This window comes from Marmota monax, unplaced genomic scaffold, assembly GCF_021218885.2.
Source record: "Marmota monax isolate L192 unplaced genomic scaffold, Marmota_monax_Labrador192_F-V1.1 WCK01_AAM20220418_F8-fsc00018, whole genome shotgun sequence".
Lineage (NCBI taxonomy): Eukaryota > Metazoa > Chordata > Mammalia > Rodentia > Sciuridae > Marmota > Marmota monax.
Window position 1 is genome coordinate 4868496 of NW_026692201.1, and position 24310 is coordinate 4892805.

The window sequence follows — 24310 nt, forward strand, 5'->3', positions numbered from 1 at the left end:
ACTGAGTTCCCACTCTTCCTCTGATGACAATTTTAGTGTCCCAATGGTTTCTTTCTGAACAGTTTTTCAAAAATGTACATAGTAAATCTTTCACAAAGTTTAAAAATATAGAGGAACTTTACTGTAACCTTTGATTTGCAGAACATACTTGGAGATGAGAGTTTCTTATTACAAGAGTTGGAACCCGATTCTGGCAAATTAAATAAATACAAATGTTGGAAGGATACAAGATGTCTCAGGCTTATAGATTCTCAGTAACCTGGGGAGCAAGAATGGATGAACAGCCTCTTTGGTCCACAGGAACAGTTCTGGGCCAGTCTTCCATCTTTGTCCCTCAGCTCAACAGTCAAACCACTGGAAAGTCCAACTGATCTCATCTCCCCACACATTCAGCTCTCAACTGGGGGTCAGGACTCTTTACCCGCACACTCACAAGACTGCACAGGAGAGGGGCAGTTCCCAAAGAAAAAAAGTGTCCTCACCAAAAGATGGAGGGGTGCCAAGCAGTGAAATGCCCTCTCCAGTCCCTGGCTAAGTGCCGCACCCAAAGCCATCCCAAAGTAAGCTCTTGTAAAAGTTTGTTCATTTGAACAAAATAAACTCTAAAAAAGTGAAGAATGAATCATCCCAGTGAGTGGTTCCACCATGAGTCCCACCGATCCCTCTGGTATGCGCTGCTGTGTGGAATAAAAAAGCTCTCAGCACAACCCCTGTCCCACTACTACTGACTAGCAGAGAACAGGGAGGTAGAGAAAGACCTGGGCACTTAGAAAGAGGGAACAAAACAACTGCTTGGCCCGAGAGGCGATTTTGGTTCCCTTTCTTCTTCCTCAGGTTCACACAACTTTTTAGTAACAGACTGGTCTTCTCAGTCCAGTGTTGTTTCCATAACTGTGACCTCCCATACATTCATGCTGGGTCTTCACAACTTGCTAATGTGACATGGTCACTTAGATACAACTGTTATGGGCCAGGCTATATGGGCAATGACCAAACAGACTCCATATTACCCTGAGACTCCATATCACATAAGAAATGCTTCTCCCTTGGAAAAGCTCCAACTCTGTACCCATTAATATTTACCTAGCATAGCATACTTGGCAACCCAAAATAGCAATTCTTATACAATGTAAAATTGTTCTCTTTGCTTTCCATTTTTCTTGGGCAATGTACCTTGTCAGAGATTGTCTAGACGTTAGTAACCATTCTCTAACTTGTACTCCACTAGTGTCATTTTGACCCACTTCCCTTGCTTGCTTGCTGCTATGCCAACCTGGAAAGTCCTGTGGGAAATACCAATGTATCCATTGCATTGTCTCACAGACTGTTCAATCCAGCTTCTGTACCTGCTTGCTTACAGCTACGTCAACCCAGATGTAGTTTTTGCCTTTAAATATCCTAAAATGCTCAGGCATGGGGCTGCTCCTTGCAGAGACAGTTATGGGTCCTGCGGGGAGCAGTCGCTGGCTGGTCAGCTAAATAAAGACTCTTCAATTTGGACAAAACTGGGACTTGGTGTGTTTTCTGAGTGACCTGCCCCACAACACAACTTTTAACCATTAAAGGAAACAATGGTTTATTCTTAACAACTTAATTCTATCGAAACTATTTCAGTAGTTTTGAAAGCACCAGGATCATGATAATATCCAACAATACCTGTAGCATAAAAATACAATTATAGAACAGAATTTAGCAAAAAGTCTATACAGTTTGACCCAGCTATCCCACTTGGAGAAATTTACCCTAGGAAAATAATCACATAATCACATGTATGTAAATAAACAGGAAAGATGCTCATTGCAACATTACCTGAAATACTGTCAGTGGGGACTAAGAAATAAGCAGCCTGTAACAATAGGGGAGCAGTTACATGACATCTGTACAATTTAATACCATGCAATATCAAAATTGGCAGAAGAAATATTAAATGACATGGAAACATGTCAATATATTTATAATACATTAAGTGAAAATGCAGATCACAGAGTAAGTTGGAATACATCATCTTTGCAAAACAAATTCTTTTTAAAAAAATTTTTATTGGTTTTAATTAGTTATACATGACAGTACAATACATTTGGAGTTGGAGAATATCATATTAAATGAAATAAGCCAATCCTAAAAAACCACAGCCCAAAAGTTTTCTCTGATATGCGAATGCTAATTGACAATAAGGTGGGGTCTAGGGAAGAAGAGAGTGACTTTAGATTATGTAGAGGGGAGTGAAGGGAGGAGGGGATATGGGGATAGGAAGGACAGTAGAATGAAACAGACATTATTACCTTATGTACATATATGACTACATGACCAATATGTATAATATGTACAATCAGAAAAATGAGATATTATACCCATTTATGTATGATATAGCAAAACAAATTCTTAAAAGTAGAAAAAAATACAAGAAAACATTAATAGCAGCAGTTCCTTCTGGGTGGTAGGATTATGGAGATTTTTGTTACTGCTGTTTTTCACCTTATTTTTTTTTTCACTTTGTCCCCCTAAATTTTCCGTAATAATTAAATTTTTAATTATTTTAAATCAAGTTATTTTTAAGTTATTGTCTTATACAGGGATGTGATTTATAATAAAACTATGGTTGAAAAATGTTGAATACATTTCCTACAGAGACGTCTTGCTATTAGTCTACTTGTTTTTTAAGTTCACTTCTTAAATTAATACTTACTGAATTACATGTTTAAAATTATCTTTTTTCCAACTTAATTCTAACAAGTTGTTCTGGGCATATTTTCCCTTTTTGGTAACTTCTTTTTGAAATCACAGCCTTCTAAGATCTTAATGGTCCTCAAAGACACCTAAGGAACATGACAAAACTATTATCTGGATCACTTTTGAGAGAGCTGACAAACTGAACAGCTGAGCTATTGTGGGCACAACAGCAAATATAATCATCCCTGCCCTAGTAAGCCCTCCCCCCTACCCCGTGTCAATTAGATCTCTCTCAAAAATGCTAATGTGGATTTTGTGATTGGTATCATACTGAAATCTACATTAAAAGTTACAAAGCAGGTATCTTGGATACTGGCTAGTAAAAATTATCAAAAGCTGACACATTAAAAGTACTCAGTCCAGGGGCTGGGGTTGTAGCTCAGTGGCAGAGCACTTGCATTGCAAGCGTGAGGTCCTGGGTTTGGTCCCCAGCACCACGTAAAAATAAAAACAAATTAAAAAAATAATAATAAAGATATTGTGTCCATCTACAACTAAAAAAAAAGTAAAAAAAAAAAAAGTACTCAGTCCATGGTAACAATGAATTCCAGATAGACTGATCCAGATACTCCAATCTGCCCAGGCAGTTTCAGTGCAGACCTGACCCCTATGAAGTCACTGGTAGATCATTTCACTCTCAGACATGTCCCAGTGTGGATGATAAATTACCTTCATTACAGGGCCCATCATCTGGAATGTACATTTGTGTAGAAAGGTAAAAGGTGGAAAGAAATTTCATTTTGCTGTTAACAACTTTATGCTTAGTGTGCTGATCCCAGATATAAGGGAACTTGAAGCCCATTAGTTAAAAACAAACTAATTCTAAGTGTTTTGTGGAAAGGCTTTTTATCAAAACAATACAAACTTGGATCATTATTCCTTGCACTTATTTTATAACATATTTAAGAATATGACACTAGGCTATGATTAGCTACTTCATTTTACTTAAATTATAATTTGAAAACTGAGAACAAAAGTAATCTTGCCTCTTCATTCTTTAAGTACTGAGAAGCAAATTTAGAGACCAATTAGCTCTCTAATTAGCTGTACAGTTCTTAAAATTTTATGTAACTCATGTCCTTCTAACTGAATGCATAAGTCAAAATGCAAAAAAAAAAAAACTTTCTGGTAAAAGTTGCAGTTATTATTGGATAAATTATAAAAATAATCTAATTTAAATGTGGTTTTTAGTGATGGCTGTCATACTTCTAAAAGAGAAAGGAAGAGCACGCCCCAAATAACCAAGAATCATTAACTTGAAAGTTCCTACCAAATAAATATCACCTAGATTATATAAAGAAAACATTTTCATTTTCTGATGGATGGAATTTTTAATTGAAAATGTAATATAATCTTATAACTTACTTAATGTGGTGTTTCCACCATCTTGGAGCCTGTGAAGGCCTCCTAGGAACAGGATTCCTAAAAGGCAGAAACATCTGGAACATTCTTGCTAGCTAGAAACAAGGTCTCCAGAACTAAAGGGAGCACACAGCTCTTCTCAAAATTGGAGGTGTTTATGCCTGAGATGGAACTAGATTCTACTTGGGCAAAAGATGTACTATGTCTACAAAGCAAGAAAAAAACAGTGACTCCTGACAGCAAAGTGAACAAAACCAGAGTCCTTTGGGGAAAGGTGACTTATGCCGACGTTAACAGTGAGGTGGCTTGTGCCAAATCCAAAGCAGCCTTCATAACCAAGGCCACTGGACACAGAATTCTTTTGATGCTCTACCTTCAAGGATTTAAACTAATGAAAAATAGTTAAGTGAAAGTGGACTTGTGCTTTTGTTTAAAAAAAAAATACCATGTTCCTTCTGAAAATGAAAACTACCTTTCAATCATGATTTTCTGTCCCCATAAAAAGTTAAATTGACTTCCTGATATACAGGAAGTCTAAACAGAACATCATATACAGACATTTGAAATATTAATTTTATTAAGAAAACATGATAGTTGTATCAAGTTGTATAATCAAACACCTAATTTTAAAATTTTATGTCCTGAGGACATCAATTATAATATGGACATTTTCATTCATTCAACAAATATTGAGCCCCTCAAGTGCCAGGCACTGTAGACACAGGATAAACAGATCCTTGCTCTCGTAGAGCTTACATTCTAGCAGTGGGCAATGTTAAAGAAACATTTATGACACAATGATGAATTTGTGATAGAGGCATATGATGTTTTACAAGAGCACACAGTAGGGAAGCCAGCCCAGTCCAGGGAAGTCACAGAAACATTCCTAAGGAAGTAGTGTTTATCAAAGAGAATCAAGAGCTTAAGCTGAAGGACAAGTGCTGAAGAAGCAAGAGGAGAAGAGTTCAGGTCAAGGGAGCCTTGTATATCTTTTGGTGGAAGAACTTAGGAGGTTCAAAGACCTGGACATCTAGAATGGCCAGAGCTATTGTCCTGTGAAAAGAGGAGTCAAAGAGATGAGCTTAAAAAAGCAAAGATCAAGCAAGATTATGGAGGCCATTGGGGCCAGCTGGTACTTCACAAGAAACCACTGAATGATTTTAAGGAAGGGAGCAGTCTGACCAGATGTGTACTTTAGGGTGGCTTCTCTAACTCGAGAGGTGAACAGACAGGATGAGGTAAGACCAGATGCAGCAGACCACTCCTAAGGCCCATGCTGGTAAGAGACAAATATAATTGGAGGAGTTCAGGAGACCATCAAGGAGGCAAAGTTATAGCACCTGATGACTGAATTGAGGCTCCTCCAAGACAACCAGGTGGATGTCCAGTAGACATGTTTTATAAGAGCACACAAGTGTAGAACCAGGGAAGAACTATGCTAGGAAGAGCCAATGCAGGAATGCATTTAGATGGGACTGAAGCCATGAGAGGGGCAAAATTGCCCAGCAAGAATGCACGTGTTTTATGCCATGAGAAATATGTGCATTTAATAATATGGGCCAGGGGCTGGGGGGGAGGAGAAAATTGGAGCTGGGGGTAGGGGGAAATGGGAGATATTGTTTAATGGACACAGAGAATCAATGTGGGACAACGACAAGTTCTAGAGATGGATGGTGGTGATGGCTGCACAGTAATATGAAGGTACTTAATGCCAGTGAACTGTACACTTAAAATGGCTAAAAGGGTTGATTTCTTACATTAAAAAAGGAGATACTTTTGTGTTATTTGTATCTTTTCAGTATAAGAATGTATTTGTGTATTCCTTAATGAAAATTAAGACAAATAATAAAAGTGGGGGAAATCAGGAGATGAAGAGGATTCCACAAGGGAAACTAAAAAAGAAAGGCTAAAGGGATTTATGGAAAATCTAGAGGGTTGAGTATGAAAGCCAAGGATGCAGTTCAAGGAGGGAGTGTTCAATCCAACAGAATGCTACTGAAAAGTCAGATAAGGCTGGGAAACACTCCACTGGCTTCAGCAACATGGAGAGCAATGGTGACCAGACAGAGCTGTTGGCAGTGGAAGCCAGAGAGGGGCAGAACAAGGAGAGAATAGGTTAGAAAGCAGGGCCCACAGTGCAGACAGTGAGAAATCTGATTACTATGGTAAGGAGATAGGATGGTGACTGAAGAGAAAGGTAATAGATGATTCTTTAAAATAACTTAAAATATCATCAAGCCTAATCAGCAAAACAATCATTTCAGCAAATATAAACTTTATATTAATAATCTCAACCACACTGGAATTTATAGATTAAAGAACTTTTTATATTGTTTGTAGGATATAAAGGATAATTAGTCTCTTCATTTCATGGGTGATAAGATTGAGCCACAGAAAAATTTCTCTAAGAAAATTTAAAAGGAATTGATGCTCATCAAATAAATATCCTCATTGATTTTTTTTAAGGTAGAAAAGTACAATGCATTATATTAAGAACAAAAAATCACAGAAACACATTCAAAAATCTAAAATTTTAAGGTTACATATGATAATTTTTGGCACATGTCCAACAGAACACATTTTATATTCCAGCTACATCCTGAAAACGCCAAAGTCAGTCTTCTGGATGGGGGCGTTGAGGGCTGCACTAATACTGAGACCCAGAACCAATCTGGTGTCCACTGGATCGATAATCCCATCATCCCACAGCCTGACAAAAGAATAAAAACATGGGTTATTATGAACCTACCACCAAACCACCATTTATACACACCATGAAGAGTCTTCTTCAGGTAATATACAGATCTACTGATTATCATCTTCATTACTTGAATCTCACAACAGAAACCATGTTCAAGAGATGGGAAAAGGGAAAGAAAAATAATGACTTTCACCCCAGGTTACCACAGAATGTTGTACCAAGCTTAAAGTGTTAGGAACTATTTACATAAGAAATCTCAATCCCTATTTTAAATTTTTTTTTACTCATTTCAGGAAAAGCCTTCCTGTCCCTTTTCTGCCCTCACAAATGTACAAACCAAGTTGGTGTGCTTCTGCCATTACTAAGGAGAGCCACATGAACCAAGTAAAAATGTTAAGCCACTGTCTTCCCTGGGAAAGGTATAATTCTCCAAACCCCCAAACTCTTAAACTATGAAAGTTATGGAATAGGCTTCAATATATTTCATTAGTAAAATAAATGCCTTCAAATGTAGTGCTTTATTCTTGCTATGATAGGAAAACTAATAGCCCACTGATTTCAGAAGAAACATCTAAGTAGAAATTTTAGTTTGCTTTTCATCATCAACCTTCAAATTTAAAAAGAAAAAGGAGTGAAAAATATTATGTTTTAAAGGTCATTAGGAGGTGGCAGTATTGCTTTCTATAAACAAATGGCCTTCAATACCTAGACAACACATCAATTATTAAGCCATCGACAAACAGGAATCAAATCTTTTCTCATAAAATATTCATAATGTGGACCATAAAGTATCAATGGCCAATAAAAAGTCACACTTGTAATCTGTTGACAGGTAAACTGGTCACACCCCTTCTGCAATCTGCAGCAGCATGATCCCATAGGCATGATGACAGAGGGGCTGGTTAATCACATCCATTAAAAGACTGCTCCAGGTAGGATGTTGTCATCCAATGCCTGATAAAGCTTGACTATAAAAACAACTGAACAGAAGTAAACTAGCAAGCTATACAGGTCACTTGGAAGAATAAGGAAAATATTGGAAGGGCTGGGGATATAGCTCAGAGGTAGGGCACTCACGTGGGATGCATGAGGCCCTGGATTTGATTACCAAGTCCACAAAATCAAAAACACTGGAGATTCCAATAGCAGGTGATGATTGAGCTCTCTGAAAAGCCAGATCTAACCATGTTCATGCCAAAGCAGGCCAGGGTATTGCTGTTAAACTAAGATCTACTAAATCCAAGGACAACATCATAAGCCAGCCGGAAAGTCCTTTCATCTTTGAGAGAAAGTTCCTCTCTGTGTGCCATCAACCGTTTCAACAGAAGGGTGAAGCATCTACAGATTAACAGAGGGATCTTTCTATCTTTCAACATTTATTTCTAAATCTTTCAACATTTATTTCCAAAACTAAGTCTATCTGGGCCATTTGCTCTTTTGCTTTGAATGTAGTCCATTAAAAAAAATAAGGTTATTATGGAAATAATAAAGGATACAATCTTTCCCAAGAGATGACATTGCTTAGCCAGAACCAAAAACCAAGTTAATGGTTCACACAGAACTCTCTATTTTTCAAAGTTTAATATTTAAACTGTAACTGGACATTTCAAAGTCCTGTGTGAAAAAAAACTGTCAGCGAGCTTACAACATATACTTTACATTTTATCTTCTACAGTAAATATCTTCTACAGTTTTCTATTGCTTTTTTGCCTCTACTGGCTCTTATATAAATCTGCTGTGTGATGGCAAAAGGAGGAACAAGTTTGTTTCTCAAATCAATAACTATAAAATATTTTGCTCTTAATTAAGTGAACTAATAAGCCAACACAGCAAAATATACCTGTAAATCTGTTTACATATATATTTAGCAAAATTTATACATATTTAGCAAGGAGACACATAGGTTTTAAAAAAAAATCCAAATGTCATTATCTGAATTTTAATTATGGTCTTGAAATTCAACACATTCATTCTTTGCACCCCAGTGCTAATAGCCAGCTACAAAGAGGCACTTCAAATCGTTGAAATGGATTCTAACTTTTGGTTTTCTTTTCTCCGTATCTCTCCAGTAAATGGCATAAATCACAGCATAACCTAATTTTAAAAGACACAAATACTTGCTTTTTTCCCTCTGCCCATGGGATGAAAGAAAGACATGAAGCTTAAGTCTTCAGAATGCAGAACATTAAAGTTGTTGGAAAAAAAGATGTGGAAGCACACACCAGGAAGTCTCCAACTGAGACAGACTAGGATAAGTTATTACCTCATTAAGTGGCATAAAAAACAAACAACCAACAGCTATAATGGTGTGAGGTAATTATGTGACACATGGACCCTGGCTGTGACTGATCACCTCTGAGTACATGAGCACACTTGTTAACAAGGGCTGATAGGTGTTCAAACCATCTCATGCTTAAAATGGGGTTAAAAACAAAACAATGAGAAAGAGAGATATGACAGGAACCCATGTTTTTAAGGAAAACTCAGCATTAACTTCTGACAGTGACACAGTCAAGTTGTAACTCTTATTCCCAGCTCTCAGCATGGCCCAGCTCTGGTTACGGGGCCCCTCCAGTCTCTGTATACCCCAACCAGGGGTGAGTTGGGGCAGGGGTGCAGAATCACCCAATGATACTATACCTACAATGCAGGGAAGCCTGGAGGAGGGGCAGCAGTTTAGCAAAAAGAGACAACAGTACAAAATTAAGTTTGTCCAGAGGTTATTTTTGATTCCTCTGGAGGCTGACCATCCTGATTGTTGGGGTCTCTGCAAAGCTGCCAGAAGGCACCCAGCAGGGAAGGAGTGATTCTCTGGCTCCCACCTTGCACTGGAATAGTAAGGGTTCCCTTCCTCTTCAAACCGCTTAATGATTGGCTCTTTTAAAGCTGCTTCATCAGCACTGGACAACTGAAAGAAAAGGAGCCATGAATAAGTCATTGTCTTTGGAATAATTGATACCATTTAGAAAACCTCAAAAAAACAGACAGTAAATCCCATGAACAATAACGCTACAACCAACATTTTTGTGGTGAGGTATTCATTACAAGTGATACTTTAAGATGCATGATCTCTCCTGACACAGAAGTACCAAATTATTTTACCATTACTTCTTCCTTATCAGAAACAGCATCCTGAGACCATTTAATGAAAGGTTCAAACCCAGGATAGCATGTACCACTGTATTCCAGCAGGGTAAAATAATGGATGTGAATTACAGAGTAAAACAGAAGAGCTACATTATTTTTAGCAGCCTCTGGTTAAGAACATAAAGAATTGTAAGATTTTCCTTCAAAATAACCGATTTCTGTCTTATCTTTTCTTTATTTTTTTCATTTGTAGTACTGGGATTGGACAGGGCCTGTCCTACATTAGGCAAGTGTTCTACCACTTTAAAAATTTTTAAAGCTTACAGGGGGTTAAAATAAATAGCTGAGAGATGGTTTCCCTCGCTGAAAATTTAATGGTTTTCCTATTGGCATTAGAAAGACCAAGTGATAGTTATTAGCTCAGATGTAAAAGATATTTGGAACTTATTTTGCCATCTTAAAAAATATTTTCAACTTAAAAAAAACTGCACCAAAACAAATTACTTATTTCAAATAAATTCTACCTTCTTTTAATACTTTAATATTATCTAAATATTTTAATATCATTTTATAGGTCAAGAATTTGGAGTAAGAACCACTAGCACACTGTACTTTCCTTTCATATATACAAAGGAATGAATTTACAAATCTGTGTATCAATTAGGCAAATAACAACTATTTAACAAGGGATCACTATGCTAGGCTTCATGAAGTTTAAGATATATCTTCAAAACACCAGGTAGCATTTCATACCCTACCTTCCCCACCTCCGCTACCTTCCCCACTTCCCCTACCAACGCCACCATCCTTGGCCCCCTCCCAACCCGATCCTGACACACACACACACACACACACACAAACCTATCCTTTTCCTTTGATACTAGTTGGTACTAAAGTGAATCTAAAACCTCAGTGTAAGTCTACATAGTTCCTGCTGCTTGGCAAAGACAATCAGGGATGTAAGGCAGGGGTGAATGCACTCAAGGAAGCAGGAACCACCTCTCCAGCTTTATATTATCCCTAACTCTGCAAACTAACTGGTAGACCAGGTGATTTCAGAAAGGCAGGATAGAGCCCAAGAAGGCAGGGCCTCCTCCATTTTATACTTTCTTTCTCTGATGAGACAACAGTTCACCTAAGCAACTTCAGAAACACACATTCCTAAACACTTGTCCCCCAGCCTTCAAAAATGTTGGTGCCTCCACAAAACAGTTAAAAGTTATAACTAAAAAATATTAATGCCAAATTTCAGAAGAATCTGAGACACAAACAAAAGAATCCAGCCAGGTACACATCTGTAATCCCAGCAGCTCAGGAGGCTGAGGCAGGAGGACCACGAGTTCAAAGCCAGATTCAGCAATTTAGTGAAGCTTTAAGCAACTCAGTAAGACCCTGTCTCTAAATAAAATATCAAAAAAAAAAAAAAAAAAGAGCTGGGGATATGGCTGAGTGGTCGAGTGCCCCTGAGTTCTATCCCCAGTACCAAAAAAATATCCATTATAAAAGCAGCCACTTGGGTTAGGGTTGTAGCTCAGTGGCAAAGCACTCACCTAGCATGTGCAAGGCCCTGGGTTTGATCCTCAGCATCACATAAAAATAAATAAAATAAAATAAAGGTATTATGTCCAACTACAACTAAAAAATTAAAAATTTTAAATAAATAAATAAATGAAAGCAGCTGCTTGCTGACTTGCCCTTCATCAAGTTTCCACTACTCTTTCCATTTTTCTTTAAACTTTCTTGGAACACAAATGTTATTCAATTCTCAGTAAATGACTGATTCCATCCACTCGAGGTATCCTTAACAATAATCTAAAGGTAAAAATAGAGAAAATAAAATTTTGCTGCTTTCAGTCATAAAATCAAAGAAGTAAATCAGATTTATTGAAATGTCACTAACTGCAAACAAATAAGAATCATCTGAGTGCCTCAGGCACTCAGAGTTCTGAAAAAACTATAAAAAGTGACCAGAGATGGAGGCGGAGTTGTGGCTCAGTGGTAGAACACTTGCCTAGCATGTGTGAGGCACTGGGTTTGATCCCCAAAATCACATAAAAAAACTAAATCAAATAAAGGCATTGTGTCCATCTACAACTAAAAATATTTTTTAAAAAATGTGATCAGAGATGTACCTCAGATGAAATCACTTTTAAAAAGAAAGTCAGACATGTAGATCAATGGTACAGAATAGAAGACACAGAGAACAACTCACATAAATATGGTTATTTTATACCACACAAAGGTACTAAAAACATGCTTTGCAGAAAACACAGCCCCTTCAACAAATGGGGCTGGAAAAACTGGAAATCCATCTCTAGCAAAATGAAATTAAACCTCTATCTCTCACCCTGCACAAAAATCAACTCAAAGTGGATCAAAGATTTCAGCATTAGAACAGAGACCCTATGCCTAATAGAAGAAAAAGTAGGACCAAATCTCCACTACGTCAGCGTAGGACCCGACTTCCTTAACAAAACTCCTACAGTGCAAGAATTAAAATCAAGAATCAATAAATGGGATGAATTCATGGGCTGGGGCTGTAGCTCAGTGGTAGAGCACTTGCTTAGCATGCATGAGCCACTGGGTTCGATCCTCAGCACCACATAAAAATAAACAAATAAGAAAGAAACCAATAAATGTGAACTGAATGGCAAAAAAAAAAAAAAAAAAAAAAACAAATAAAATAAAGGCATTCTATCCATCTACAACTAATAAATAAATAATTAAATAAATAGATGGGATGGATTCAAATTAAAAAGCTTCTTTTCAGCAAAAGAAACAATAATGCAAAGAGAGAGCCTACAGAATGGGAGAAAATCTTTACCACATGCACCTTAGATAGAGAGAGCACTAATTCCCAGGATATATAAGAACTCAAAAAACTTAACACCAAAAAAACAAATAACCCAATCAATCAATGGGCTAAGGAACTGAACAGACACTTCACAGAAGAAGAAACACAATCGATCAATGAATATATGAAAAAATGTTCATCATCTCTAGTGATTAGAAAAATGCAAATCAAAACTACTCTAAGATTTCATCTCACTCCCATCAGAATGGCAATTATTGAAAATACAAGCAATAATAAGTGTTGGCGAGGATGTGAAGAAAAAGGTTCACTTATAAATTGCTGGTGGGACTGCAAATTGGTGCAGTAAAGAGATTCCTGGAAAGTAGTAAGGAGATTCCTCAGAAAACTTGGAATGGAACCACCATTTGACCCAGCTATTCTACTCCTCAATTTATACCCAAAGGACTTAAAATCAGCATATTACAATGATGCAGTTACATCAATGTTTATAGCAGCTCAATTCACAATAGCTAAACTATGAAACCAACCTAGATGCCCTTCAACAGATGAATGGACAAAGAAAATGGGGTACATACACACAATGGTACATTACTCAGCCTTAAAGAAAAATCAAATTATGGCATTTGCAGGTAAATGAATGGAGCTGGAGAATATCATGCTAAGTGAAATAAGCCAAACCCCCCAAAAAACAAAGGCCAAATGTTTTCTCTGATAAGTGGATGCTAATCCATAATGCGGGTGGAGGTAGAAAAGAATGTAGGAACTTTGGATTGTGCAGAGGGGAGTGAGGGAGAGGAAGGAAAGAAGTGTGGGGATGGGAAGAACAACGGAATGAGATGGACATTATTACCCTATATACATGTATGATTATACTACCGGTATGACTCTGCATGTTCAGCCAGAGGAAGGAAAAGTTGTGCTCCATTTGTGTACAATGTGTCAAAATACATTCTACTGTCATGTATAACTAATTAGAACAAATTAAAAAATAAAATAAATAATAAAGTAAAAAAAAGAAAGTCAGAAAATATGTGTGTGAGCTTAAATTGCTGAAACGACTCCTGGATCAGCATCTTCTCAACCTTCCAAAGGGATTATGGGTACTCTGCTCCTAGACTCCAGTGTGTTCATTGGTGAAAGCCAGATCCAGAAGGAGAAGAAATGTCATTTACCTGTTTCCCCTCTCGTGCTTTTTGGTCCTTTGTGATCGTAGCTAACACATTGGCTGCCTGCTCTCCTCCCATCACTGAGATACGAGCATTTGGCCACATGTAGAGAAATCTTGGGCTGGGAGAAAAAGAATGATCTACTTAATTCAATGCACAACACAGACTTTTCAGAGGACACATTTTTTAATAAGTGGTTCTTATTAAAAAGAACCTTCTTTTAAATAAGTGGTTCTTATTTCCAGGGGCACATTATAATCACCTGAAGAGGTTTAAAAAATATATAACAGTGAACAATGTCTGGAACCCCCACTGCAGACCAATCTCCAGAGGCGGGGCCTCTGCATGCATGTGATTTTTAAGTTCTCCAGGTGACTCATTATGGGTATAAAAGTATTCATAATATCTTCTTATCTGTGGTCATGTTCCATTCCTGATTTTGGCTATACATGCCTATGTTCAGTTTGATGGAGAGATTATCAAGTTTGTTAACTTTTCAACTTAAGTTTGTTAATCTAACAACTTTGGGCTTTACCAATTCTTCTACCTTATGTTTGTTCCTCACTATATCTTTTCCATTGTTCTTGGACTTAAGATGCTGTTCCTCCTGAGCTAGATGCTCAGCTCATTGATTTTCATCCTTGCTCTTTACCTAATATATACTTTTTTTTTTTGGCTAGGCAATGTAGCTCTACGACTGAGCTATGTTGTCAGCCCCCAAGTATACATATTTAAGACTGTAAACCTTCCTCAAAGCAAGATCTTAGCTGCATCACACAAGTTTTAATGTATAGACTTTTCATTATCAGCCATTTCAAATATTTCCTGATTGCCACTGTAGATTTTTTCCAAACAGAACCCTTAGCATTAAATGTAATTTCATTCCTCTAGATGATACCAATTATATATAACTGATCAAGATTTGTGAATGCCATCATTTCAAACATAAAATGACCACTTATGATAATACCTCAAGCATGCTTCTGTCTTTCAGAGAAAATCATGACAACCACCTACCTATATGCTCTGCCACACATCCCATAATTTCCAGCCCCATACGATCCCCCAATAATGATGGTTATCTTAGGCACGTTGGCACAGGATACAGCAGCCACCATCTTGGCACCATCCTTGGCGATTCCTTCGGCTTCATACTCTCTACCAACCATGAATCCTAGGAGAGAGAACAGAAAGGAGCCTCAGGGTGACGGGCCTGATGTGCAATGCCAACTCCACCAAGGTTCTGGAAGGTCAGCTTGTTTTACACTAATTTTCCTAAAAGTCTCACTCTAACAAAATATTTGTATGTGAAATATGTCCCCAAAAAGTGTGTTAAATAAATTTTTTCATCACTTTTAAAATTTTCTTAGAACAATTCATTTGGATACACAGAGAGATCCCCAAACAACAAAAGGAAGCAATCTCTCTTCAAGAAATCACCTCCAAGTAGAGGCTTGATGATGAGAGCTTGTGACACGGCCACCTAAGGAAAAAGCACTGTAGCAAGCCACACTGTGAGGGCTTCCGTATCCAATGACCCAGTTTAAAATAAAGGCTGTTCCTTCTGCAGGATGGCTTTAAAACTTTGATGAAATAAAGATTAATATTTCATGGAGATGCTGAGTCCCTGCCAGTGACTCAATAGCAATTGTTTTTCATTGAAATTACAAGATTCTGGGCTGGCGATGTAGCTCAGTGGCAGAGCGCTTGCCTTGCACATGTGGGGCACTAGGTTCGATCCTCGGCACCACATAAAAATCAACAAATAAAATAAAGACATGCTGTCCATCTATAACTACAAAATTTAACATAAAAAAAAAAGAGAAAGAAATTACAAGATCCTCTACTTCAAGCTCCCAACTCTGCTGAAACAGCATTACAGCTTCACTGGGTCTCCTGGGACTTGGGCTCCTCCCTCTCCACCTTAGAAACACCAAGTCAGGTTCACTTGTCCCCTTCCCCAATCCAGTCTCTAGAGAAGACATTTCTTTCATCCATGAATGTAGACTCACTTGCCTAACTGACTGCCTAACTAGCCTAACTCACTTGCCTAACTAGTCTATCTCACTTGCCTAACTAGCACTATTCCTGCTGTGCACATCTCCAACATCAGGTCATCCAATTCAATTCAACAAATCCTGATGGAGCATCTGTACTTGCTGTGGCTACCACAGGTACAACAGCACAGTCCTTGCCTTTACTGGGTGCTCTCTCTTCCTCCAGCTAATCATCTCAGCCAGAGGAGCTCCAACTCCTTCAGCCTGCATCCCAGTACTATTTAAAGCCCTGCTCACTTTCAAGGGCCTGATTCCTCCTTTTTAGGAAGGCCTGCCTGATCCAACAACTAATACAAAGCATCCACCTCCTGAGCCTGAGGTGACCATATATGAATTACTTGGAAGATTGAGGGGGGAAGTTTTTTGCTAGTCAATACACATGAGTGCTACCTCTATGTTAGACACAGTGCAGAGTCACAGAATTCTAGGTAAGAGAACTTTGAAGCTGTAAGAGACTTTAAAATCACTCCACCCACCATGTGAAGATCATCTATGAAGCATGAAGTCTAGGGAGGTTACAGAACTCACTTTAGTCATGCCATTCTTTGGAGTCAAAACACAAATCCCCACACTTTGGCTCAGGATGTGCATGTACATTTTAAAAAGATATTGTTTCAGGTAGAATCAACTGCACAATAAAAGATAAATGGACAACCACAGCATGTACTTAAAATCCTTTAGCAGAAACAAGGTACTGGGAAGGAGACAGTGGGTCAGACAATGCTCTCTGACTCTGGGCAGGTGGGTAGGGCGCATGTGTAGAAGTAAAGGGAGGCCATTGAACATTTGTGATGCACCAAATTCAGAAACTGCTTCCCTTAGAAAATATGGGTAATCTCCTCAAAGTATTTAACGTTCATAAAGGAAAATGTTAATCCTTAAAGAAATTCCAGGAAAAGCAAGTCCAACAGAACTTTCTGCACTGAGCCACAATGGATGGTTTGCAGCTCTAGAATAAATGAACCAAATAAACTGAGCTATTTTCTCACCAGTGATATTCTGGAGGAACAGCAGAGGAATATTTCTTTGGCAGCATAACTGGACGAAGTGAGCGCCCTATAAGCAAATAACATAAAAATTCTTTTTTAAAAAAAAATACAATTAACTCCATAACTATCATGCATCCCACAAAAATCACAATTTGGGTCAAAGAGAAGAAAGAATACCCTTTTTTGGATAGTCTGACCTTCTATTAACCATGACAGTAAAGGAACAGTGCTGCCTCACTGTTTATACCAAGCTGACTCTGCACACTCGCCTGTGTGATCACTGGCACGTTGCTGTAAGGCAACTGCTGTGTCGCAGATGAAGTTAATCACTAACATTCCAAGCAGCAAGTAAAACTTCAGTAACAGAAACGAAAGAACTACGGTCAGTGAGAATGGCTGAGCTTTGCTATAAAATAATTCTCTAATTTTCCATTTTAGAAAAAGAAAGAATGCAAAGATTTGGGGATATCCAGGATACCACTGACATCTTGGTGACCATTTGCTTCATGCATCAAGATGATTAAATATGGGCTGGGGTTGTGGCTCAGTGGTAGAGCACTTGCCTAGCATGCATGAGGCACTGGGTTCGATCCCCAGCACCACATAAAAATAAACAAATAAATAAAGGTATTATGTCCATCTACAACTAAAAAATTTTAAAATATATTATAAAATATATCTTTCTTACTCACATGCCCCAACAAAGAAATGGGATTTTAGATTAGGCTGAGTGCTAGAGATCTTCTAGCCTTCAGGTTAGGAAATTATTTACTGATCTAAAAATGTGACTATTCTAACCCTATCTTCGAAAGATTGTGTGAGCAAGAAACTTGTATAAACCATATCCTTTATGTTTTACTGTCTGCACATCTTTTATCTCCATGGGAAATGCCTTGGCTGGTACAAAATTGCAAAGTAATTGCTCAACCTCAATATGACTATGTTTACAAGAATGAGGAAATCACACAGACCTTTGGGGCTTATTTCAACAAATGAAATGTCAGACTGGAGCCAAACATAACTCCTCCTGGGTTTATCTGTGCCAAGCTGACAGATAAACCAAGTGGTTCGTCTGGCCTCAGTCTGACATTTCCTCTACTGAGATAAGTTATAAGTCATTATTTCAGTAGCATTTAATATTTTTGAAAACATCTATACTATTTAATGAAAATAAGCAATTCTTCCATCTATATATGGGACTATCAATTTTAGGTTCTTTTTTAAAAGAAAAAACTATAGAACCATAATAAATTTTATTAAAAGTTCTTTATAATGGGATTGTGGATGACTTATATTTGCTTTATTGTTACTTTGTTTTGGTTTTTTTTAAATAATTGAGCTGAGGGAATAATAATGGAAAGCAGAATATAGAAACTGGTTTTATTGATGAAACATTTCACCAAAGACAAATGCTTCCTCATTTAGGGTGTGAAAAAGTTTAACTGGCTGTTTCCTATAATAATAAGGAATACTTTACTAAAACTAAACTTTTTTCCTAAGACAACACTTTATCAAAGAAGTACATGAATTACATTTACTTAAGGTGAGGTAATCTGAGACAATGATGCATGGAATCACCCAGTAAGCCAAAAGATATTCAAGAGGTCACTCTTTAAAGCCAGAACACCAGTAACAAAAACCTACTATTTCCCATTTCCACAAAGTAAAAGCAGATGACAGGATAGAAAGGAATAAATAAATAGCTCACAGCTCAGAAGCACACGCATAGGGTAGCCAAATCCCTCCCACACATCAGCCCCAGAGGAGGAGCCCCTTTCAGAACAAGTCTCCCCAACCTTCTCTGAACACATACTTGTGATAGCAATTGTAATTGAAGTATCTCCTAAGAATTTTCCTAAAACAGTATATTTGACATTTTGATAGAGCTGCAGTTTTTCCATCACATCATGTTAATTTAACCAACATAGCTTTCAAACACAAACATACATGCACAGGTATAAACATGTACACAGCATTTTGTCTGCTAAGATGTCTGGTTAAACATTATAAAGCTTTTATGCACTAAATTTTCATTCATTATTTGACCTTCAAAATTAATTGTGCTAGATTAAAACAGAAACTCTTGAAGTCTTTTTAGCAGTACTTGCCTTTTTTGCAGATTCAGAAAACAGAACTCCATTGTTTCCAATGATACCTATGGGGTATCCAAATATTCGAGCAAATCCTCAAAAGAAAATTCAGAAAGAATTTACATTTTTCAGAAGGCTTTTAATTCTCACCAGAAGCACACTTACCCATTCTTTAATTTCAGATCAAAGTTTAAAATGTAAAGGGATTTTTATCTATGGCATAAAATAGCTCATGTCACAATATTTTATTCTTATGGTACCAGAGGCTGGTTTTGTTCTTTGCTTCTGAAAAGGGTCATGTTACATGTAAAGTTGTCTATTTGTACTGGGTTACTTGGATTAAATGATTGGTTCAGTGTGTCATCCACTCATTCATTTAACACATACCTGAGTTCCTGGTGTGTACCAGACACTATGGATATTCCGAAATACAACAAGCCAAAGGCACAGAGATATTTAAAGGTTATTGTTCAGACCTATTTCCCAGCTTGACCAAAAATGCCTGTGGTAACAACAGACCCTTAAAATAAAAAGGATAAACTCAGGGAAACAACTTAGAATTAAATAAATAAACAAATAAATAAAACAAGAACACTTAAGTCTGGAAGTGATCAAGGATAAAGCAAGAAAGCCAGTTAGGCTTCAAAGAATGAATCACTTCACTTTCGTTTTCAGTTTACATCTTTTTTCTTCTTTTCACAAGTGCCATCTCTCTATCACCACTTCCACTACCACTTCAAACACCCACCCTATACAAACACACACACAAGAAACAAGGGGAGGGGAAGCGGGGGCAGGGAGAGGGAGGGAGAGAGGGAAGGAGGAAAGGAGAGAGACAGCAATTGTTATTTTGTTAGGCAGGTGTTTAAGGTTATTTAAGAGGAGGCTAATTATTTGCAAACCAGAAGAACTTGACTAGAGAGACCTTCTCCAGAGAGATTTCCAACAAGCCAAGGATGGGCTAAATGTGTTAAGTATTTAACAGGGTAGAACACCTGTAGGTATGTACCTGTAGGAAGAGCATCTTACAAGTGAGTCATGTGCTATATTCCCACGAGGTGAATCCACCCATGTGAATGGGTGTCAAATACTTGGAACCCAAGAATCCACACTCTGTGGACCAAAGTGGGTCAAAGACAGCTTACTACAAAAGCCTACACACCTGGACTCTACCTCTTCAACCTCTAGCTGCACAGGCTGTGGAGCCTGATACAAAGCAGGTGCTCAAAACATCAGAGAAGAAAAATTAACAGATAAGAGCACATTGACATATTGATAAACCAAAATGCTGAACTTTTAGAGACAGATTTTTGTTCTTTACTTTTCCTTATATTGATTTATTACCTTTCTAAATGATTATGTTTATTTAATGTGATAAAGTGGAATACTGATTTGATGGCCATAGATTTCTTTTTGTCTTACAGTCCTAAAATCCCAGCCAAAAGCCTAAGCTGCATATCCTAAATGGCCCTGCCACTTATAGAAGCTATTCAGGGAGAGCTAAGCTAGCCACTCCTAAGAGTGTCCACTCACAAAGAGATGAGACTCTAACATGATCTACTTGCAAGATGCCACTCTGCACATTAACTACCCTGTTGACTACATAGGCATTCAATCCACCGTTGGCCCTGCCTAGGGATCTCCAGACATAATCAGACTTGTTGAATGGGGCCCATGGCCCCACTACCCTAGGGACGTCATGGAAGGAAGGTCTTCACTAACTGCCTGATCCAAAATGGAATTCTGAAGAGAAAAGCAAAATGTCCAAGAAATCTCCTGGGGCCTAAGGATGAGTGCTGAAGCAGGAGGAAACCCTGAAGAACTCCCAGACACACTTGAGGCTCTGGAGAATTCTGGTCTCCCCTCTCACCCTCTATGCCTCCCACCCTCTTCCTCTGGTCTTCCCTCTCCCCTTCTCTTCCCCCAGCCTTACTTACAGCCCAGTGTAGTCAAGAAAATATGGAGGAAACTGGATGTAGCCCTGGTTTCCTAGGGGACAAGGGCACCACAAGTACTGGGCAAATATATAAAAGTAGATGACAGGGACAGCCCATCCATCTTTAGAGAAAGCAGACAAGCTTTGACTTGTTTGAAACCACAATACAATGAGGGTTACATCCTGCACTATTTGGTGACAAATCCTGCCTATATATCAAACAAAAAGCTCTTAATCACTTAAACACTTAAATACAAAAACATAAATTCCACTCCCATTGTGAATCCTCCTTCTGCTCACAAATCAAGCTAGGAGAAAGTGCTGAAATTTCTCCTAAGCTTCAATGTACATTTGCAATTTGGACTTTTGCAGCTAGTTTTTATGTCCCCCTCCTCTGATATGTTATTGTCAGGATAACTACTATATTTTCAAGCTTTTTAACACCAAGTAAAATTCATAAAATGTGTTCTGCCATTTGGCCAAGATATATTGAGTCTAGCAGCTGTTTGAAATATTTTTTTTCTTCAAAGGCCTATAAACTTAATACCTTAGACAAAAGAATTAACATGTATAATAATCTTATTTGTTTTTCTAGATGTAGCATACTGTCCTGCATGCATCAGCTTAAGACCCCACAGAGGCTGTGAGAAGACTTAACTCACTCTACATTCTTCTGGAAAGCTAAAACATCACATAAAACTTCCCAGTTGAATTGGAGACTAAAGAACAAGAGACAATGCTGAAATTTTCAAAATAACTAGTCATCCAGAGAAACAAAAATCATTACAAATATTTTCTGCTGACTTTAAGAATATTGTTATATAATGCCACAAAGTCACAAATAAGGGCTCATATCACAGCATCCAGCCATCATTTTAAACTCTCAGGAATCATGAAACCATTTAACTACAAATCACCTTTATAAAATAGCTCCTTTTGAAAACTGACTCATACATGTGTAGTGCTCTAAATAACAAAGCTCTTGCCAAGTGTATCAAAGCCTTGAGAAAGGAATCACTCATTTCAAACCAGTAGAAAATGTTCACATTTTCATTCCTTCACTTGCATACCTGTAACTAATGTGTCTCCATAGAAGGCTTTGAACTCATTGAATCTGCTTCCATCCACGATCCTAGCAATGACCTAAGAGGGAAAATGACAGTGTTCCTCAGAAATTATAACACAAAATAATGTTTGTATTAAAGTAATTTATAAGGAAAACAATTCAGTGACATTGCCACTTTCACAAAATTTCACTAGAATTTCACTTAACGTGCACAGTGAATGCCCTAAAATCACTCTGGGCTCTAATTTTACATCTCACTATAAAAAGGCACCATGTTGTGCACAAGAAAAGCTGCAAAGATTCTGGGGACTGGGGACTGGGGGCTGGGCTTAGAGAGGCTGTCAAATGCCTCCTCGAGTTCTGGGAACTGACCAGAGAGCAGGGCATGGACAGAGCCTGCAGTCAGAAGACGTTGGCTCAGATTGTATCACCTGACTTAGGTGTTCCAGAGTGAGTCACTTAACCCATCAGAGCCTCAGTTTTCACTTCTGGAGAAGATGGAACAAAACCAGGATGAATTAGTAGTAAAGAACCTAAGAAAATAATATTAAAATGAAGAACCAGTCTGACTTCCAGCTCTACCACTGAGCAACAAATCTTAAAATACTCTAAGCCTGCTTCCTCATCTGTTAAAAAAAATCATAATAACACTGGAAAAAGTACTAACTGAAGCATACTAACCGGCTTTCATTGAAAGATAGGTATTAGGGGGCTGGGGTTGTGGTTCAGTGGTAGAATGCTCCTGGGTTCAATTTTTAGTACTCCCCCCAACAAAAAAGAGCTATTATTAATTATTAGTAGTATTCTCTCAATAATTGCTCATTAATTCTGACACACTTGAAAGAGATTCACATATATTGTCAATCTAAATCTAAAGGGAGCAGAAATTACTGAGGAGTTGATCCTTTAAGCTCATCAGGACTATTTCAGTAGAGCACATGCTTAGCACTTGTGAGGTCCCAAATTCAAACCCCAGCAGCAAACACACACACACACACACACACACACACAAAGTCCTAAACATGAAGCATACCCAAACTTCTTCAGAAACTGTTTTAGATGATACATATTATTTTCTATATAGTTCATACTTCCCTTTTCTGGCTTACCACATCAATCAAAGCTTTTTCTAATTAGATGCAAGGGTTGAAAAATGAGGGAATGCTTCCTAACATCTTTTTCTGCATAAGGTAAGAGCTTACTTTGAACTGTTTTTTAGTTCTTTTCCTAAATATGGGAATATAACAGTTATCTGTTTTAGGTTCTATGACCTCCAAAACTGAAACTTTTAACAAGCCATCAACACATAACTACCGCCCACACGAAGATGAAGCTGCTCAAAGGGCACAGCAATTTAGGGTCACTTAGTATAACACTACCTCATATTTACTTTACAATTAACAATATCCTCTCATACAAAATATATTATCTTCATAAGAATTGAAACTTTAGGAATAGACAACGTGGTACTATCACATTTCTAGAAGCAGAAACTGATACTCAGGTTAAATCCCACTACTTCTAACTAGGGGAACATGAGCTAGAAGTCAGGTTTTTAGACTTAGATTCCAGTGCCATCCATGGCTCCATACACTGCCAAAACCTCTGAACAAGGCTTGTTAATATAGAAAAATGTGATAAATTATGACGAGCATGTAGCAGCAAAATCTAGAAACCCAGGTCATTTAAGAAGGCAAGAGTTTATCTTTTTTATAAGATTTCCATTAAAATGAAGTCTCACAAAAGCATGACTCTTCTTTTGTTCACTTCTGAATCCTGGTGTCTGAAACAACATGTGCACAGAACACATACTGAATAAAGGAAGAAAAGGTTGTGCTAAAAAAGGATAACTTCTCAGTCATCTAGAAACTTGGTTGTCTGGAACAACTGGGTTCTCAAGCACATTAGATTCCAAGTACCATGTTCTCTGTGCCTAGGCATAATTAAAAGTCAAACTAAAGACCTAATTCTAAAACTTACAGTTAACAAAGCTACCTTGCCAGTTGAAGCTCTATAAAATTCCAAAATGTAAGACCCTTCAGTAATAGTAAGGCTTTGCTCAAATAAAATAGTCGCACGTGTCTATACAATGGAATATTACACTCATCAACTCATTCAAAAAACATTGGCTGAGTGCCTACCATGTTGCCAAGTACTATTATAGGGATTAGGACCTAACCACAGAAAATGCTTGATGAAGAACTTTTAAGGTCAAGAGGAAGTGCTTACAATCTAAACTGGAAAAGCAGAATTTAAAAAATTAAACATATACACAAATAAATTTCAACCATATTAAAATGTATACAGCCAT

At 37.7% G+C, this 24310-nt stretch overlaps 1 protein-coding gene and 1 non-coding gene across 3 annotated transcripts in view; one reads left to right on the forward strand and one right to left on the reverse strand.

Annotated features, from left to right (window-relative positions):
* Positions 1-4647: 4647 nt before the first annotated feature.
* The window catches only part of Mccc2 (methylcrotonyl-CoA carboxylase subunit 2), a 79195-nt gene continuing 59532 nt past the window's right edge, over positions 4648-24310 (reverse strand). For both annotated transcript variants that reach the window (XM_058574201.1, XM_046427399.2), the window contains 7 exons: positions 22004-22076; positions 19016-19092; positions 16908-16974; positions 14879-15035; positions 13868-13982; positions 9616-9701; positions 4648-6802 (listed from right to left, as the gene is read on the reverse strand). In XM_058574201.1, the coding sequence (XP_058430184.1) occupies positions 6685-6802; positions 9616-9701; positions 13868-13982; positions 14879-15035; positions 16908-16974; positions 19016-19092; positions 22004-22076 (693 nt within the window). In that variant the 3' untranslated portion in view covers positions 4648-6684. The remainder of the gene's footprint in view (positions 6803-9615; positions 9702-13867; positions 13983-14878; positions 15036-16907; positions 16975-19015; positions 19093-22003; positions 22077-24310) is intronic.
* Positions 17440-17512, forward strand: Trnaa-agc (transfer RNA alanine (anticodon AGC)). Its single transcript has one exon. It is a non-coding gene; the product is annotated as a tRNA-Ala (tRNA).